This window comes from Stenella coeruleoalba (assembly GCF_951394435.1).
Source record: "Stenella coeruleoalba genome assembly, chromosome: 17".
NCBI classification, from domain to species: domain Eukaryota; kingdom Metazoa; phylum Chordata; class Mammalia; order Artiodactyla; family Delphinidae; genus Stenella; species Stenella coeruleoalba.
The window spans coordinates 5,980,942-6,000,704 of NC_137163.1; the positions used below are offsets into that span (position 1 = coordinate 5,980,942).

Sequence of the window (19,763 nt, forward strand, 5' to 3'; positions counted from 1 at the left end):
AAACGACACCAAGTGTCCTGTAATGTGCACTAAACTGGTCACCATGGAGTGTCTGGGTTCTTCTACCTGGTCAGCACTTAAGCCTCAGTTAATCAACCACTGAGTGCACTGGCCTAGAGGAGTGCTACGCCTTCAGTGGCTGACCAAGGCTTTATGACAAAATCCACCTGTCTATCTATCTATCTATCTATCTATCTATCTATCTATCTATTTAGCCTAGATGCGGAGGGTTCTTTAGTCAGCATGCAGAGTAGCAGTGAATTAATTAAGGGTACTACGGACTCTGAGGATAGACTGCCATGGTTGTAAAACCTGGCTTTTCCATTTTCTTGCCGAGTGACCCTGGGCTCGGGGTCACTAGGCCTTGGTTTCCTCATCTGTAAAGTGGGAATAATGAACGGCAATAGGACCTACCCTTGCAGGGTATTTTGAGGATTAAATGGGTCAACATAAACAAATCATTTAGAACAATGTTTAGCACATTAATAGAGAATAAATACATACAACTGAATGAAATAATTATTGATAGGAATTTCACACAACTTCTAAAAGCCTTACAATAATTATGAATTCTTCTTGCTTCCAAATAGAAAGTCAGCCCTATTTACCACGAGAGAAACTGTTCTCTTTGGCAGGATTCTTGATCACAAACTCACGTAGTTGCTGCTGTGATATCAGCCACCTTCCATGAGCCATGCCACTGCTGTGCTGTTGCTGTTTTTAAGACAAAATCGTTCCTCGTGTCTCTAACTATGGTAATTAAAGTAATTTTCCTGAAATATGTACTTTTAAAAAGTCAAAATGGTATTTTTTCCTTGCCCATTTTCAATTTTATTGGTCTTCAACAAAAACTAAATTGTCTATTTTTAACCTTTACATGTCATCTTTTTTTCTGCTTTTTAAAATTTAATTTTAAGTAAATTACTTTAAAAAATATAGAAGTGAGGTCTACAGAGTTTAAAATATCAAATACTACTACAAGGGGTGGGGGGGGGGCGGGGAATCAATGTCTCAACCCACCCTCCCTCATTCTTGTTCCCTGTCGGATATTGGGCCTCCTGAGTTGGATCTCTAAGTTTCTCTGATTTTTCCTCCCTCCTTCACCTCCCTCTGTCTTACTTTCTGGGAGATTTAATTACGTTTCCTACATTTCTACTGATTCTCTCATTTCTGCTATCACATGTTTCACTACTAACAGCAGTTTCTTATATCTGTCCCTTCCTTATGGCACTTTGGAAGTAATACAAATTCTTATCCTCCTGAGGCGTCAAAGGCGGTGGCTGTCCCCTCCCTGACGCCGTGGAGCTCACAGAGCCTGCTTCTTCCCACAGATTCCCCTTACCCTGCACGTTCTGAGAATCTGTTTCTTGCTACACTATGGCCTTTCCTCGCATGACTGGTAATCCTCTGCTATTTGTTCCTAAAAATTTTAAATTGAGGCTCAAGCAGGTTAACGGGATGTTCTGCTTTCATACGTGCAATCTGACAACTGGACATAACAATTCACTGCAACACAGCAGCCCAGTCTTTTCACCCAAAGCTACTCAAATATCAGTATCTGTATTTCTTTTTCCTTGTGCTAGGCATTTCCCCGAATAGGAATTCCCCAACTTCCTAGGAGGAGGTATATAAGCCTGGCTGCCAGAATACGAAGAATCCCATCATGAAGCACACACACCTCTATTTAAAGGAAGTAATTCCCACATCTTCAGTGTGGCATCTCACTGCAGCCCTCAGCCGTATCCATCTGGGTCTTAGAACCTAAAGTTTCTCTTATTCAAACTCTTCAGGAAATCTCTCGTCTGTTGCTAGGTTAAGAAGGGCAGACGCCCGCTTTTCTCAGCTGGGGAGAGGATCCAGGGGTCTAACTACTTTCATGCACACTTTCCACCAAGTTCCCTCTTGTCAGTTCCACCCCATAAATTCACATGCAGCTAACTGGTATCTACAATGCCCGAGTCTTCTCGAGGTTTTCCCACACTAATAGGCATGTTTCTGGTTGGCTTTCTCTTGCCCTGCAAGCTCAGGATTCTGCTTTCTCTGGTCTTTACCAGAGAAGGTCATTACCATTTATCCATGTATTTTGCAGCCACCAAAAATTCTTTTCTTTTTCTTAAACATCTTTATTGCAGTATAATTGCTTTACAATGGTGTGTTGTAGCGCATTCAGCGCTGAGGGCTGGGACCTGCTGAAAGTCACCTAAGCCCACGCACCCTCTGCACTCCTGGGACCGGCTCACTGCAGAGAACTACTCTTCCCCAGACGCGGGCGACCCCCTTGCTTCTCTAGGCTGGACACAGACCCTCCTTTCTTTGCGCCATAAAAGATTAGCTGTTCTTTTTGTCTCCAGTGATCAGTCAGAGAATGTCCCTTAACCTGACGTGATCGAACTCCAGTTAAGCTTCTGTCCTTTCCTCACACAGGCAACCTGGGCTGGCACAGGCCTCTGCGACAGGCCCTCTGCTCCCAGGGACCAGCCTTGGGCGAGACGCTCTCTGCCGCCTGTCCCTTCCTGCCCCCCGTCCTGTCCTCCCCCCACGTCCCTGCACCTTCCCGGCCTCGTCCACTCTCTCTCTGTGTGGTCTGACCTCTGAGACACCGACAGGCCTCAGGCTCAGAGCTCTCCCTATCACAAGAGCAGCCCCTTTCCCTGATCTTCCAGAAACCCTTCCAAATACAAAGTCTGTCCTTCCTTAAGCCAGGATTTGTTTTCTATTTGATGAGTGTATTGGCAAGACAGACAGTAAGAACCTAATACATTTCAGCCTTCATTTTTACTAATGATTTCATTTGTGCGCAGATTTGAATCGCAGGTAAAAGTGTTATTTCCAAGACCAATGATTTTTCTCCAGATGCCAATTATTATATGACAAATATACTATTGTATTACAAGTGTTACAACTGTAAATAGGAAACTTTTCAAAGGATTATGAAGATGGTAAACCAACACACAGTATATTTGAGCTTTACCACATAACGGATAAGATCCAATAATGATGTTCTTCCCCAGTAAAGATCAAGGAAGAACTCGCTTTAATTGATCTAAACTACATTTGTGACATGACACTGTTCCATGGGGACAATTAAAGTTAAGCTGTCATTTCATAAACAACTAAGCCTCAATCAAGGACATGTCACTGTCTCCATTAAAGCGTTTCCCTTAATTGGGTGCTCACCAAAAAGTGGATTAGTCTAACAAAGGGATGCTTTATCGACCTCTTACTCAACACTAAAACTGAACTTGTAATCTCTGCCAACGTAGCAGCAGCAGATACGTTATTCTTCCCAGCAAATGGCACTACCGTCCATGCAGCAACTCAAGCCAGAAACCTGACATTCATTCCATGAGGGCAGTGACGAGGCCTTTTGCAGTCACTGATCCAACACCTGTGCGGCGAGGGCATTCAGTCAATGTCCAGTGAATCAGTGAATTGTATCGTAACAATGTGAACTCCTAGAGCTCTCTTAAACTTGCCCATTTTCCTGTAGCCTCACCACACCCACTAGTCCCGCCATCACCATCCCTCACCTTGCCCACTGCAGAATTCCATCTCTGCATCCACTTCTATCTCCCTGGATCAGCAGAGAGGTCTTAACCCAAAGGGGACCTTGTTACATCTCTGTTGCAAACAGGACTGTCCGACTCCCCTTCGAGGAGTCCTCATGCCCCGGAACTGCCGTGCAAGGCCCTCTCCAGCACCGCCCTTGCTCACCTCCCCAGTCTCACCACTCTCCTGCTTTTGACTTTAGCCATTCTGGACCCATTGCAGCTTCTCAAAATTACCGTGTTCCAAGAACTACCCATTTCAGCTCAGATGTAGAGCTTGTAAAGAACGTCACTCTCACCCTTAAAACAGGAAGAAAACGGAACAGAATACAAACTAATGCTGAAGTGCCACGGCAAACACTAACCACACGGCTGGAGAGAGTACAGACACCTGCGGGGAGAGATAAGACTCAAGCACCTGCTTCTCTGGACAGGAGACGAGCATGAGAGCAGAGAAGACCAAAAGCCCAGAATTTAGAGAGCTGACACCTTCTCAAAGGTTTTTCCTGCAGGAACTCACCCCCACCCGCACCCCCAACCCCCAAGTGCTCACAGGCAAGATCGGGGAAGAATCCTGAGACCACCTGCCTTGGCTAGTGGGGGAGAGGAAAACAGCCTCTACTGAAATCTGCTCAGAGCCACATCCCCTATATCTCCCCTCCTAATCTGCAGGAGGAAGGGCAACAAAACCCACTTTGTTTTGTTTCTTTAAATATTGACAAAATCAACAACACAGGTACTGACATCAGTGTCCAGCCCTCAGGAAGTGTTATTCTCGCTACAACACTGGTGAAGCGCAGACACGTTCTAGGTGCTGGGTGAGGAACCGAAACAAGCAATGGCCGCGTCCGTACTGAGCCCCATCTGCTCACAGAAGAGCCGGATGACAAACAAGAAAAACAGAAGCGCAGACACAACGTCTGTTAATTACTGCTAAGCGTCTATGGAGGTGGGCAGAAGCCAACTACTGAGAGCGTGGGTAGTCATGGAAGGCTGGGCAACGTCAGACCAGGCTGGCCTGCGATGGTCAGCTCAGCTGCAACCTATGCAAGGATCTGGAAACAGAGACTTTCCTGCACTGTGAGTAGCAAGTGCAAAAGCCCTCAGGCACTACGGACCTTCTCCGAAATAAGAAGATGGCCAGCCTGATGGAGCAGAGCAGCCAGGGTGGGGAAGGAAGGGGCAGAGTCATCCATACAGGCTAAGAGCTTGGACTTAATCTGGGGTCTAAGGGGGTTTCAGTTTTTCTGTGTAAAGGACAAACGCAACACAGCCAGCCCTTCCCGGGCTCAGCAGAGTCTGGCAGGCCTGGGCGGCTCCTCCAGGCACCTCGACCCTCTTAGCCCCCCCGCACTCCCTCTCCTCCTGCCTTCTTTTCTCCCACTTACCAAACTACGGTTTAAAGCATCTCCTTTCAGGTTGTACTCCTTGGACAAGAGGAAATGTGTTTTACTCAACTGTGGAATCGTCACATCTTAACCCCCGTCATCAGTCTTAATACACACAGTAATACTCAGAAAAAGAAAACTTGTACTGGATCAACAAAAGCAAAAGAACAGGTTAATAAATTCTGGATCCAGGAACCTAGTCTTCTGCCTATCGTTGCTTTATTTTAAAAAGGCCACGGCTGTATCAGCAGTAACATAAAGTGAAAACACTCTTTGGCACAAAGGGAAAGGAATTTCAAAACATAAAGGTCCTCTCAATGGTAGAATCCCTCCTGTTCACTATGGCAAAAATGCTCAAAAGCGCTACGGTATCGTTCCTGACTATAACATGAACTACTTAATGCTCCTGGTATATTAGTTATTTTTCTTAAATGTACTTCACTATTTCATCGACAGAAGAGTCTGGGATAAATCTCATATGCGCTAAAAGCAGCTTCCTTTGGTCCATTACAGTCCCTTCTCCCCCTCAGCGTCCTCCCACCTGACCCTAAAACCCCGGTCCAGCCGACATACACACAGCCGCACCTGCCTTGGTAATTAGAAAATGAGGGACTAGGTTATGCTTTAATGACATCTTGGGCATCTACTGTTGCATAACAAACTAACCCAAAATGTAATGGCCTTGAACAACCACCGTTTTATTTATTTGCTCACAGTTCAGCAATCTGAGCCCTGGGGGGAGCTCTATGTGGCAACAGCCAGACCAACTGCAGCTGGAGGACCCACTTCCAAGACGGCTTATCCCCATGTCTCTTAAGTCGGTGGTGGCTGTCAGATGGGGACCTCAGTTCTTATTGGTTTGATTCTCCTCCACCTGGGTATCCCAAGCTTCCACCTCCCGTGGTGGCCTCGGGGTGAGAGGACCTTTGCATGGTATATGTCTTCCAAGGTCAGCAAAGCAGAAGCTGTCAGGCTCCCTTAAAGCTCCAGCCTGGAAGTTCACATCTTGTCAGTTAAAGGGAGCTGCAGGGTCAGGACAGACTCAGGGGAAGGGCACGCACGATACAGGTCAGGAACGCAGGGAGTGGCCACTGGGGGGCGCACTGCCCCAGACAAAAAACGATGAAGCAGTCATTTATCAAAAAGTTTTAAGAGCCTCAAACATCACGGTCTTTTCTAGGCCTAGCAATCACCTGCCTGCCTTCCCTCCCTTAAGAGGGGATGGAGGTGGCACTCTCTGAGGGCAGGGACCCTGACTCACCCCCCGTGTGCCTCAGCCACAGACGAGAGCCGCACTAGCTCCCAACAGGAAGCAGCATTTCATGCGCTGCGAGTGACTGATGAGTACCAACCAAAATCAACGTCCAAAATGTACCAATCGCTACCCAAGATTTAATTAAAACGAACCCTAAAGTATACCACACAGGCACAGATGGAGGGAGGCGTATTTTGGGTACATGGTCCTAACTGTCCAACATCTTGTAATCGAGCGTCGTATAAAATCTACGTGTTTATTAAAAATGATTAAAAAGGCATCTGACAAAGACTAAAATAAGGAGGTACGTAATACATAAACAATGTAATTCATTTCTGTAGAGGCAGGTCTGAAGTAGGATGTGAGAAACGAGAGGATATAAAGAAATAAAAAAACCTTTGTTTGCATACAGTGTATGTCTCAAGTTTAATGAAGAGCTAATAAATTGTGAGAAAGGAAGGCGGTGAAAGGAAGCAGGTCCACCGGTGCAGTCCATGGCGACTAAGTGTTCCCCACAGACTATCACGTGCAGTGTTCCAGATCTTAAGTTAGGCAGCCAAGAAGGATCCTTGGCCCCTGCACTACAGTTTATATGCACATAAAATGGATGTGAGTGTGTGTGCATATATATGTATGTATACATTTATTTTAAAATGCTACACCTGATCTACCATTGGGTAATAATATTTCGATCCTTACTTAGGTCAAGAGATTCATCATTAACGATAGTGGATGTAAAAAAACAGTCCCAATTTGAAAAGACTGTTCTTCTTACGCCCATCTGGACAGGAGCTGCTCTCCCCCTGTCCCCGTGCCGAGCCTGCGCTGGGCACGGGGACGGAGCGGCTCTGCCGTTTTCCTGCTCATTTCGACTGCATCTACAGTGGCCCTGAAGTCGCAGTCTCTCTTGCAACAATCTTTGTCCACTGAAAAAGGTAAGTGAACTAAAACTAGTAGATGCAATCCAAGAATCCATACGCAGGCACATTCACAGCTATCTGCCCCAATTACTGAAAGCAAGTGAGCGATTAAAACCTGGGAGCTTCTGCCTCGGAGAATCCCCTCTTCTACTCCAGCATCCTGTCCCACTGTGCACACAACTGTCCTGGACTCACATGTGCCAGGTAATAGGACTAGTGTTAACCTGTGTAATAAATATTAATAAAGCTTAATCTCTTGAACAGGAGCATGGGCTCTGGAGCCAGACTTCTGGGGTTCAAATGCCTGTTACTGTGTAATAACATTTAGCAAGTTACTTAACGTCTCTGTTTTTTAGTTTTTCATAAGTGAACAGGAGATAATCATTCCTTCCTCCTAAAACTGTAAAGATTAACACGTGAAAAGTTAACACATGTAAGGCCCTTAGAACAGTGCCTGAGATGCAGAAACCATACGCTACATACATACATTGAAATAGAAGTTCTAGCATGTTCTTCTAGCACCCAAATGTAAGGTTGGACATAACATCCCTCTTTGGAAAACGTCACCCCATATTCTCTTTCTAGACCTTACTGGAGAGAAAGAATTAAACTGTCAGGAAACACACTTGGTTCATCACCTCCACATTCACCTAATTCCTGCCCAAGGGCAAGAATGAAAAGAAAATAAACAAGGCTTGTTTTACCTATCTTCTTCTCTTGAAAGGAAAAGACCAGATCACTACTTTCACTAGCTTTACGAGCCATTTTAGGTTCCAATAATTTAACCACTCACACAATGATTAATTAAATAAATCCACCTCTTAGTTGGTGTTCAGAATACGGATCTCATTTGAATTAAGCCAATGTCATAAATGCAAAACTCCAAACAGTAGTAAACCTAACAACAAGCTTGGGAGCGTGGCATTCATAGGAAATGGAGCAGCCTCTTTGGTAACAGAACACTTGTTTCTTAGGATCGTTAGTAACTGAGTCAAGCTTTGGATTACTGACAATAATTTTCACGATTCTGATAATCACCTCTAACAATAACAATCACTTTTACATGAGAACTTGAATTTCTAGGGAATAAAAGTCATTCCAACTTGTGTTTAAATCAATCATTCCTAAATGTTGAGGACTCAAAAAAAAAAAAAAAAGGCAAGATCTTTTATAATGCAGAATGTTTCCTACTATATATTCTACTTGTTTATTTGTATCTGTCATAAATCTTTCAGGGCTCCCTAGGCCGTATAAAAATCTAATGCGCAAGTACAGCACTTGAAGGCTTTCCACGCTAGCCATCACCATTCCAACGAATGCTACAAACTACCATTCCCCATAATTAAATCATTCTGGCCCAAGAGTTACTCTGTCTTTCCCCCTGATCTCTGCTTGTTAACATTCTGAATTTATACTTAAGGACTACATTTAATTCCACCTGTAATTCTTTCTCCAGAAATAACTCTTCCTCACTCTTTTAAAATCTTGCAGTGTCCATCTATTTCTCTTATGTTAGTTCAGTCTTTACCCTATATTATTTAGTAAAATTTACTGTGGTTCTCCTGTTAGACTATAAATCCCTGGAGAGTAATTAGGACCCATATTTTATTCATCTTCCTTCCTGCATAATGATTTCTCAATACATACTTGTGAAACTAAAGTTTATTTTGCCCCAAACCAAATGGCATTAGTCAACATAGTTTTTATTGATTTTCTTTGCTGCAGAAATTATTGCAACATATTAGAGCTATATAAATACTATTATTTAAATTTATTAATTTGCCAACCAGAAATCACTAAGCATTATTGGTAGTGGTTGAGATTATTTGCTATTGCTCCACTGACTGTAATTTTAACACAGTTATCTACTTTAAAATGGTAAACAACCCTACTTACTTAGACATCAGCAACCCTGAAAATCAGTCAAGTAAAGTACACAAGTAACTTCTTCAGGAGATGAAATGGGCAAAATCACACACACAGTGACACACCATCTGAAATCATCTACTTTATGTACTTTTTAATCTCTATATGCTCAAAGCTGGATAATATTCTTTGGGCGGGGGTGGGGGACTGGGTGGACAGCAAAACAAATAAAACAAGCAATGCAGCCCATATATACTTAAGTTTGAAACTGTTAATCCAGAAAATCCCAGACTGCAATAGTCTGGCTTCAAGTGTGGAGAATGGGATGGAGGATTTGAAACTGGATAAGAGGCTATTACAAAAGGCCGGGTGATGGATGACAGTGGTCTAAAGTAAGGAGTGGCAGTGGAATGCAGAGATAGAAATAGATGTGAATTACTTTAAAAGTAGGAGTAATAAAGTGCATATGTCATTGTACTTCAAGAATGGAGGGGGAGAGGTAAATGAAGGAGAAATTAGTAGACAAAAATGATATGCTAGTTTTAGGCATGGGCTCTTAGATACAGGGGCTGTCTGTCATTCACTAAAATAGGAGCACAGGGAAAGGTCCAGGTTGGCCAAGAAGAGGTATGAAGTTCACTTATGGACACATCAAAGATAAGAAGTCTGCAGGATATCCAAGTGGAGGTGGTCCAGTAAGTGTTTAGCCCGATGAGATGGAGGGGGGGAGGAGGGGAGGGAGAGGGGGGATAGAGAGAGAGAGAGAGAGAAAGAAAAGAAAGAAAGAAAAAAAGAGAGAGAGAGAGAAAGGAAGGGAGGGAGGGAGGGAGGGAGGGAAAGGAAGATGTGACACATCTGGTGTCAGAAAGCTAGTAAATGGCAGAGCTAGTAGGCATAACAAAGAGGGGCTGACTTCTAAACCTGACTGCTTTCCCCTCTGTAAGTGTCTCAGAATCAATGTATATACTGTGCCCTCTGTTTCATGTAACTGTGTGTCAATTACTTGTTTTGATAAAAGTTCACAGTTTGGGCCATTTAATGAATTTCTGCCATTTTACTCCACTGTGGGGGTGGGGGGTGGAGGTGAGGTGGCTGGAATCCTAGAAGAGAGGGGTTAAGCTTTGTTCAAATTTCCTGTGTCCAACAGTACAGCTGTGCAATTTTCAGGTGATCCAACTGGGAGGTCTTCATGGGGCCCAGAGCCAAAATGAGCCGTCCAATAACACTTAACACATCTAAGCCAGTAACATATCGCTAAGCACTAAAGTTGTTTTACCTTTTGGCTCAGCAACACACTTAAGAGACCGATCCTCCATCACCTCTCAAAAATAAGCAGTGATGTAACAAAAGATTTACACAGAACAATATTCATCACGGACTTTAATTTCTAAATGCACTGCATTGTGACCAAAGTACATATAATGGTAGCATTTCTACTCTTCTAAATGTAATGAGGTTCTGGGGGACCTATAGATAACCAAATTTTCATTTGACTCAATAAAATAGTAATAGTAATAACAATAACACCCCCTGCAAACAAAACGTGAGTAAATTCTGTCACAAGCCCCTTAATATATGCATTGCTGTTTCTGAAGTCCACTTAACAACTTTAAGTTCAAGGGCTGCTTTCTGGGTCAATAATCAAGCATTTTAAAAGAGGAGAAGGGAAAAGTCACAGCATAAGATGTGAAATTCCTTCACAGTGTTTTTTGAAAGCTATCATATTCACAAATACCAACTTAACTTTCTAATTCTCATGACATAGGGGCGTGTATCGCAAGACCTCAAGGGTCCAGAGAAGACCTCTGAGAAAAGAACGAAAGTAGCCTCGAAGAGGCTCATCTCTACTTACAGCTGCGCTTTCCTCCCGCTCCCACTGTAAGACACGGGTCGTCAAGGTGGGAGAGGGCTGGCCTGGAAGGGGACTTGCGCTCAGTGAAGCAACGGACTGCGGGCCAGCACATTTTCCTAAGGCTCCGTGTTCCAGAGTGGCCCTTCTGCTTCCCCAGAGGGTCCAAGATGTAATGGATACCAGGAGCGACACTGACCATGACTTGTCATAAACACATGTGTCTTTAAGTGATGATTTTTATTATCAGGCTTCCTCGACACCAACAAGTTTCAAAATCCCCCCTAGACAGCATTGTGGATTTCGGTAATGGCACGTAAGGACTAACAAACAAGTGCATTATCATTTTATTTCTACAGGTAAAGTATCAACTGGACACCAAAAATAATAAGGATTTTCACATGAATCCTCTTGAAACAACATTATTTGCTCCAAAAATTAATTAGGAGTCACGGAAAAGGCAACTTTTAACATATCGATGTGACTGTCAAATATTTACCATTCTAGGAAAATTTTGATAGCCATGATGATTTCTATGGAATAGGCTTCCTTCCGCCCAGTAGTAAATCCGTGGGTTTTTAATTGTCTGCAATTCACTACAGGGGAAAATGCGAGCCAACTTTAAAAAGAAAGCTTCTCGAGCTTTAATTCAATAAATACTTCGCTCTTCTCTCTCAAAGACTCTTAACCAAAGAACTTCTGTGAGACAGCAAATATATCAAATTTAAAATATGCACATAATAGGAAAATATTTAATGTAAGATGTATATTAGGCAATGTATATTGCCTAATATAAAGTTACTGAAAATAATATGTAAGCATTAGAATGCTGAGAGATTAGACAACAATTACCAAATTATGAAAATGAATACATCTAATTTAAACCTGTAGAATCTAACTCAGTACACTAAATCTTAAAAACCGTAATCAAAGTACACAGGTATCTCCTAAGTTAACAATCTCGGGCACTTTTTTTCCCCCAAAATGGGAATTTTTTTTTTATACTAATTATAAAAGTGACACCAAGTTATTATTAAAACATTGAAGTACAGAAACATGTAAAGTAGAAAAGAGCACATGATCCTTACCCTCCAGAAAATAACTGCTAGTAAGATTCAAGTTAGTTTTTCTTAAAATAAATGTTCAACTAGGGTATTATCTGTCCTACATGTTGCTTTTCTTTCTTTTATTTAACAGTATAATAAAGACAATCTTACCATAGCAGTAGAGCATGTATGCATAATGATATATACAGATATAATTCAATTTCATATGACAACTGACTTTTTAAAATGGTGCATAAGCCTTCTTTTACCCTAGCGTGACTTTACATGTGGCATTCCATTTCCTGAAATAGTTTCCAATAATTAAACACCTGGAGAAACCCACCTCATACTCCAAAGCAGCTCAAAGGTCACTTCCTGTTCTAACTTCACAGCCCCCCCCTTGGCCAACCCTACCTTATATAAGTAAAGTGATGAGGGATCAGCCTCCATTCACTGCTCCCTTATCACTTTATTTATAAATCCTCAATAAAAACCTGCACATCTTATTGAAATTAACCTGCTTAGCCAAGTACAATGGCTGGTAGTTTCTCAAATGCCCTCTGCCCTGTATCCCCCTGTCGTGGCCATCCCTCCATCTCACCCTGTCTTACTTCTGACCCCTACCCAGCCAGCTCCTTCAGAGCCTTAGGGAAGACTTCTCTGACACTGTCAGCATGATCCTCTGTCTTTCTAGAGCACCCCAACATTGAACGCCTCACACTGTATTATACTAAATTAAGTTATTCATCTGTATTCCCCACAAAACGGAGAGCTTCTTGTGACAAAAGGACATGTCTTAATCAGTTTTGTTTTCCAGGCACAATTCCTGGCTCAGAGAAGACCCTTAATAAATGTTAGTATATGAATGGATAGATGGGATCAATGATGAAGGAAACAGTGAATTAAAGAAAAAAATCAATGTAAAATCTAAACCGCAAGGCATTTAAGGTCCTCACAGACAGGGTGCCGTGTTCCAATGTTGATTTGGCACTTAGATTAACTCTGTTACATCGAGTCACTGCCCAGAACCAAGGGTTAGGGTTTACCCACGGGGAAACTTTGGAGGACAATTTCTATAGCTTAAAGTCGTTAAAAAAAAAATCATGAAACAGTGTTTATTTGCGTTTCACACTTTGCAAGCTCGCACATATGCTCAAGAGAGCAAATATATTTTGGGTTTGAATACTTAAAGACTCATGTTCGGTGTTTTACCATTGAAAGAGTGCTGAAATGGTTCATTGAGAGAAATTACTCAATTAATGGAAATCATTTTATTAGTTGGAGTTTCACAAACAGTGCTTCTTTCTTGCCCCAGAAGCTGAAAGTGTACAATAGCCTCAATTCCACACCAAGCTGCCTCTGCCCATTGCTATTCCAGAGGGGCAAGTACTGCCAGCTTCCTCCATCTCAGACTATTAACGGATACCAGCATGAAAGCTTTTTCTTAGAACTGATGCAAGTCCTGTATTAGCCTTTCCACAAGGCTGGCTTGAAACTCAAATGCTCAATTTGCTAAGCAGAAATATCCTTTTCAGCATTCTGAAAGCAGATTTCTAAGCAGCCTACTTCAGACATTATGAGGACTTGACATGGACTCTGCTCTCTGTGAGACACAGAAATTATAATTCGTCTTCCCCTACTCTCATCAAAGCTGACACTGAAAAACAACATTTGAGGTTTTATTTCACATACTTAACTCATACACAACAGAGTATTAACTTCAGATTAATTATCTACCAGACTATGAACTCTTTAAAGTTGGGGATGGTGTCTGTGCATCTTTCTACCTAACTGCATATTGAGCACATCAAGCCTGGTGAATCAATTTATAAAAGTTTCCATAATCCATGCTGTGTTTAGTCATGAGTGTGTCTATAAAATGCTCATAACAGTTTTCTGTTTACTAAAATGTATTATATATCTTCAGTTTTGTAAGTATGGTTGAGTAAGTTCCTAACAGGCTGACTGTCTCTCGGTAAACAACTAAAAATTCTCAAACGCTGAACAAAATACAAAAAGCAAACATCTAAAGCCTCTGCAGAATGCTCAAAAGCAAGGAGGTTCTACAAGGGAGTCAAGACTTGGAAGAAGGGAATGGCTGGGTGAATTCACTGATTGTAGAGCTTTTAGCTGCGTAGCAGAGTTTGAGGCAACCATAGTGCTGAAATGTGTGGGAGGAATACTAGAAATGAGAGTTAGACTTGAGGAGCCCCAAATTTTGTGTATAAAATCTGTCAGTCATGTATGCCAAAAATAAACGCAAAAGTCAAACTGAGAAGTAAACTGAGTTCTGCACTCCTATCCGACAGAGTCTGCATCTGAATCCAAAAATATCAACATCCCTCAAAGAAACATAACAGAATCCAATTTCCACAGTATAACACAATGTCCAGTATACAATCCAAAATTACTCAACATATAAAAAATAGGAAATATATGACATTATCAAGATAAAAGAGTATCAATTCACATCAAATCTAAGATGACTAAGATTTTAGAATTAGAGACTTTAAAGCACCTATTTTAACTGTGCTCAATTACACAAGATAATATAACACCTGCAATAAATGGAAAATCCCGGCAAAGAAAAAAACATGTTTCCAAATACATATATTTATATATGAATCACATATAAATTCTGAAACAGATAAGTACAATACGTGATACAAAAATTTTATCTGATAGGCTTTACCAAAAAAATAAAGATGACATAGGAAAGAGTCAATGAGTTTAAGATACAGCAGCAGAAATGATCCAAACTGAAGAAGAGGGGGAAAAAACTAATAACAAAAGTGAACAGAGTCACAGGAATCTTTTCGAGAATATCAACAGGTTGAAAGTACCTGTAATTAGAGTCTCAAAGGGCGGGGAGTGAAAGGATCAGAAAAAGTATTTAAAGAAGCAATGCCTGAAATATTATGATGAAATAGACAAATCCTTTGAAAAACACAAAACAATTTTCACAAAAGATGAAATAGAAAATCTGATTAGTGCCTTGTCAATTAAAGACATTGAAGAACTTATATTTGATTCATATATAAATATATGTATTCGAAAAGAGCTTTTCACCACCAAACTCCAGGCCCCAGACAGCTTCACTAGTGAATTCTATCTAATAATAAAGAAAACAATAGCACCAAACTGACATGCATTTTTTTTTTGGGGGGGGAGGAGGGAAAGAACACTTCTATATGTGTGTGTGTGTGTATAAATTATAGGCCACTATCACTCATGAATACAGATGCATTTGAATCCAACAATGTATAAAAAGGATAATACATCATTAAGTAGGGTTTAACCCAAGAATGCAAAACTGGTTTAATTTAGCCAAATCAATCAATAAAATTCACTATATTAACAGTATAAAGGAGAAACATCCTGTGTTCATTTCAATAGATGCAGAAAAGGTATTCACCAAAATTCATCACCCAGTCAGGATAAAATCTCTCAGCAAAACTAAAATAGAAGAAAACTTCCTCTACCAGATACAGGTCACCTACAAAAAAAACCTCACAGCTTTATCATGCTTAATGGTAAAATACTGAATGTTTTCCACATTGCCTGAGAACAAGAGAAAACTGCCTAACGTCACCACTTGTATTCAAGCATTATACTAGAGATCCTAGCCAATACAATAATAAGATAATAAAAAGCATAAAAATTGGGAAGAAAGAAGTAAACTGTTTATGCAGATGATATGATTATGTACATAGCATATTCTAAGGAATCTATAAAACAACTTGCTAGAACAAGTGAATTTATTAGCAAGGTAGCAGAATACAAGGTTTATACTAGAGGCAAAAGGTTATAGTAGAGGCAAAAAAATTGGAAAACAAGATTTCGAAATACTTCACAAAAGTGTTCAAAAAACATGAAACACTTAGGAATAAGTTCAACAAAAGACAAGACCTCTACCCTAAAAAGTACAAAACACTACTGACAGAAATTAAAAATCTAAATGGAAAGATATACCATGTTCAAGGAAGGGAAGACTTAATATTGTTAAGATGTCAGAACTCCCTAAACTGATCAACAGATTCAATGCAACGGCAATCATAATCCCAGCAGAATGTTTTGTGAAAATAAAACAATAAATTTATATAGAATTGCAAAGGATCTATATGCAAGCAATCCTGAAAAAGGACAAAGTTGAAGGGACTACATTACCTAACTTCACGTCTTACTATAAAAAGCAACAGTAATGAAGATGGTATGGTACCGGCATAATGATCCATAAATAGATCAATGAAGCAAAACAGAAAGTACAGAAATAGACCCTCACTTAACACAGTCATCCAGTTTCCAACAAAGATGCCAACACAATCCATGGGAGGAAAATATCTTTCAGCAAATGGTACTGAAAAAACTGGATATCCATAGGAAGAAAAAATGAATTTTGACTGTCTTTCTCACACCATACACAAAAACTAATTTGAGATGGATCACAGACGTAAAATTAAAAGCTATAATGGTAAAGCTTTTAGGGGAAACACAGGAGACTATAACTTATAAAGGACTCTAACATTTCCTTGAGGTTGGCAAAGATTTCTTAGTTGACAGAAGGTAAAATCATAAAAGAAAAACTTGATACATTAGACGTCATCAAAATTTAAAACTTCTGCTTATCAAAAAACTCTGTTAAGAAAATAATAGGCAAGCCACAGACTGAGTCAAATATTCACAAAACGTATATCCAACAAAAGATCTGTAGCCAGGATATATTAAAAAAAAGCTCCTACAACTCAATGAAAAGAAGACATACAGCCCACTCAGGGAGCGGCAAAAGATCTAAAAAGAGACTTCAAAATTGAAGATATATAAATGGTCAATAAGTGCATGAAAAAGTACACAAAATCATTAATCAACAGGGAAATGCAAATTAACACCACAAGAAAATACCAATACCCTGTCAGAATGGCTACAATTAAGGAGACTGACAACATCAAATATGGATTTAGATATATGGAGCAGCCACAACTGTGCATGCACTGTTCTAGGAAGGCCACAAATACAACCACTTTGGGAAAACAATCATGGCGATTCATTATAAAACTAAATACACAGCAATTTAAACCCTAAATAGTTACTAAAAATAAACGAAAACGTATGGTCACAAAATGTACGAAAAGGTTCCCAGAAATTTAATTATAATAACCCCGAACTGAAAACTGCCCAGGCAAATGGATAAATACATTGTGGTATTTTCAGGTACTGGGTTATTGTTCTGCAATCAAAAGAAATTAACTACTAATATATACAACAGTATGCATAAATCATGTACATGGACACTCAGAGGAAAGAAAAAAGAAAAGCAGAGTAAAAAGAAGATCAATTTAGGCCAAATCTGAGATGATCAAGATTTTAGAATTAGACTTTAAAGCACCTATTGTAACTGTGCCAAATGTCATAAAATAACACTTACAGTGAATAAAAATCAAACTTTTTTCTAGAATAATTAGGGAATATTTTAAGCATTTATGTGCCAAACCCTATGGCCAAGCATTTAACATGGATAACCTTATTTCTTATCAATCCAACCTTATCTTACAAACGAAGAAACTACAGCAGGAAGAAGTTGAACAGGCTGTCCAAAGTCCAAAATGTAACTCAGAAGAATAAATTTTAGAGTTCCGCAACTCACGCCAAACAGGAGGGACAGAATCACCAAATAAGGTTTCACCTGATTGTAAAAGTATGTGTGTTGGGGCGTCGTGCTAAGGGAGAACACCTCAAGAACACACCAAACAGAACGTAAACGGAGCGTGCGCTCCCCTGTGATAAGCTCTGACACACCTGCAGTGCAGGCTCACGGTCTTACCTTAGGGAACTGTTTTACAGGAATCAACACTTTCTGTCCCAGCTTCATGTTCTTATTAATCACCACATCAATGTACTTTTCTTCGTCCTTGCCTTCTCCTTTGTGAAACTTTTCTATTTCTGTGGAAGAAAAACAGACAACTGTGAAGTGTCTGACTTAGAACTCCAGAGGCTGGGGGTTCTCCTTGGCTCTACGGTGGCAAGAAACCCAGTACAGAATAGGGACTTCAGATGGCTACAGTTTTTTCAGGTAATGACATATGTCCCATTGTCTGGATGATTCTCCACCAGTACAGCGGGAAAACGCACACACCAGGGCACTACAACGTGAAGTCTCAATCGCCCAAGCTAATGGAAGGGAACAAACACAAACATAAAAATAGATTCTTTGGGGCCTTTTGGAATCCTAGGAAAAGGCCGATCAAATGGCAAAGAAAAGCCAGAGACTATTCTCAGCTCACCGTTACCAAGCACCGACATCCCTATTTATCAAACCCCGCCTGGCTCTCCAAGGCGTTTCCCATCAAGAATGGGTTCTCCAAGATGGCCTTAAAAGCCCTGGACAACCTTCTGTCAGTCGACCTCCCCCACCAAATCCTCCCTCCTCACAAGTGACAAGCCCAATCACAAGCTCATGGCTTTGTTAATGCTCTTTTCTCTTCTTGTGATGTTATTCTGATGATTTCAATGTCACACATCTCCTTCGAGATTCAACCACATTAAATACTACCTTTTATGTGTTACGGTCCCTTTCCTCAACTGGGCAGCAGCAGCAGCAGTGGGAAACTCAGTCCCTCCCACCACGATACTCACAAAGCACTTCATGCACAATGCTACTACCATTTCTAGCTTAGCTCTGCAGCTTCCGACCAAAGCTTCTAAAAATAAAGATAATTACTAAGTCTCCAAATGAGCTGATCATTTTGTTTCCTTTCTTGTATTATCCTAAGTTTTGATCCTGTAACACTGATCATTCTATATAGAATCTGCATGGGAACAATATACACTGAAACAGAAGTATGTGAAATGTAAACGTTTACATAGATAATTCTTGTTATTGTTGCTGGAAAAAATTCTTCCAGGGTACTTTTAATTTTGACATTTTTCTATAAAAATAAAATATACATATGGTGAAAAGTTAAAACAGTATCACAGAATATAAAAGTAAAAGAAAGCTTCTCCTATACCCATACTCCAGAGGTAATAATAAAGAATGTTATATACTCTTTCAGAAATTCTCCATGAATAAATCAGCACACAGGCATGCACATATACAATCTGTTTGAAAATTGTAGAACTAACGGTGGCTATGAGCTAAATTAGCTTTGTTTTCCTCAGTAAAAAGCAATAAGTCACATGTCACCTGCTCCACTGACTTCAGCTTTAATCAGTAGAAGAAAATAAGTTCCACATTTTATTTTTATTTATCCATTTATGCTATATAATTGGGAGTACCTTTAGCGAGTTAGAAGATTTAACAAAATTAGGTACACTGAAACTTACCAGAAAAAAGGATTTTTAATGTTATGTATACATTTGTCAAAATATTTAACTACCTATCTTCTTTTTAAATAACAAAGCATTTTTATAATTTTGAGAACTTAGATGCATAATTTAATATTTAATTCCCTAATCAGCACTCAAAATGTTATTCCTTGCATCAGTGACGTTTAACATTTGAAGTAACATGGAAAGTCATAAAGGTAAGATTAAAAAATTAGAAAAAAATATATATTTTACCATATATTAAAGGTTGAGATATATCTATGATTTTAAAGAGGAAAGTAAAATTTAAAAGAAAAAATATATAAAATACCTCATTTCCTCTCCAGTCAACTTTGCAAATCTTATATTGCTAAAATACCTAGTTGTTACATTAAGTAAGCTTTGAAATATGATGAAATATAATATTTCACTGTTTAAGATTTATTTAAGAAAAAAGTTTAAAGCCCGATGTCCTGTTAAAGCATGTAGGTCTGCATGTACTGGACCTAACACACCACATAGCAATGGAAAGAGCCCCATTCCTGTCACTGGCATCAAACAGATCTGGTTTTCAGCACAGCTCAGGCCC

General features: G+C 40.1%; 1 protein-coding gene across 14 annotated transcripts in view; it reads right to left on the bottom strand.

The window, feature by feature from the left end:
* Positions 1–19,763, bottom strand: part of KHDRBS3 (KH RNA binding domain containing, signal transduction associated 3) — a 623,624-nt gene that overhangs the window by 82,920 nt on the left and 520,941 nt on the right. For all 14 annotated transcript variants that reach the window (XM_079901866.1, XM_079901864.1, XM_079901860.1 and 11 more), the window contains one exon: positions 17,691–17,809. In XM_079901866.1, the coding sequence (XP_079757992.1) occupies positions 17,691–17,738 (48 nt within the window). In that variant the 5' untranslated portion in view covers positions 17,739–17,809. The remainder of the gene's footprint in view (positions 1–17,690; positions 17,810–19,763) is intronic.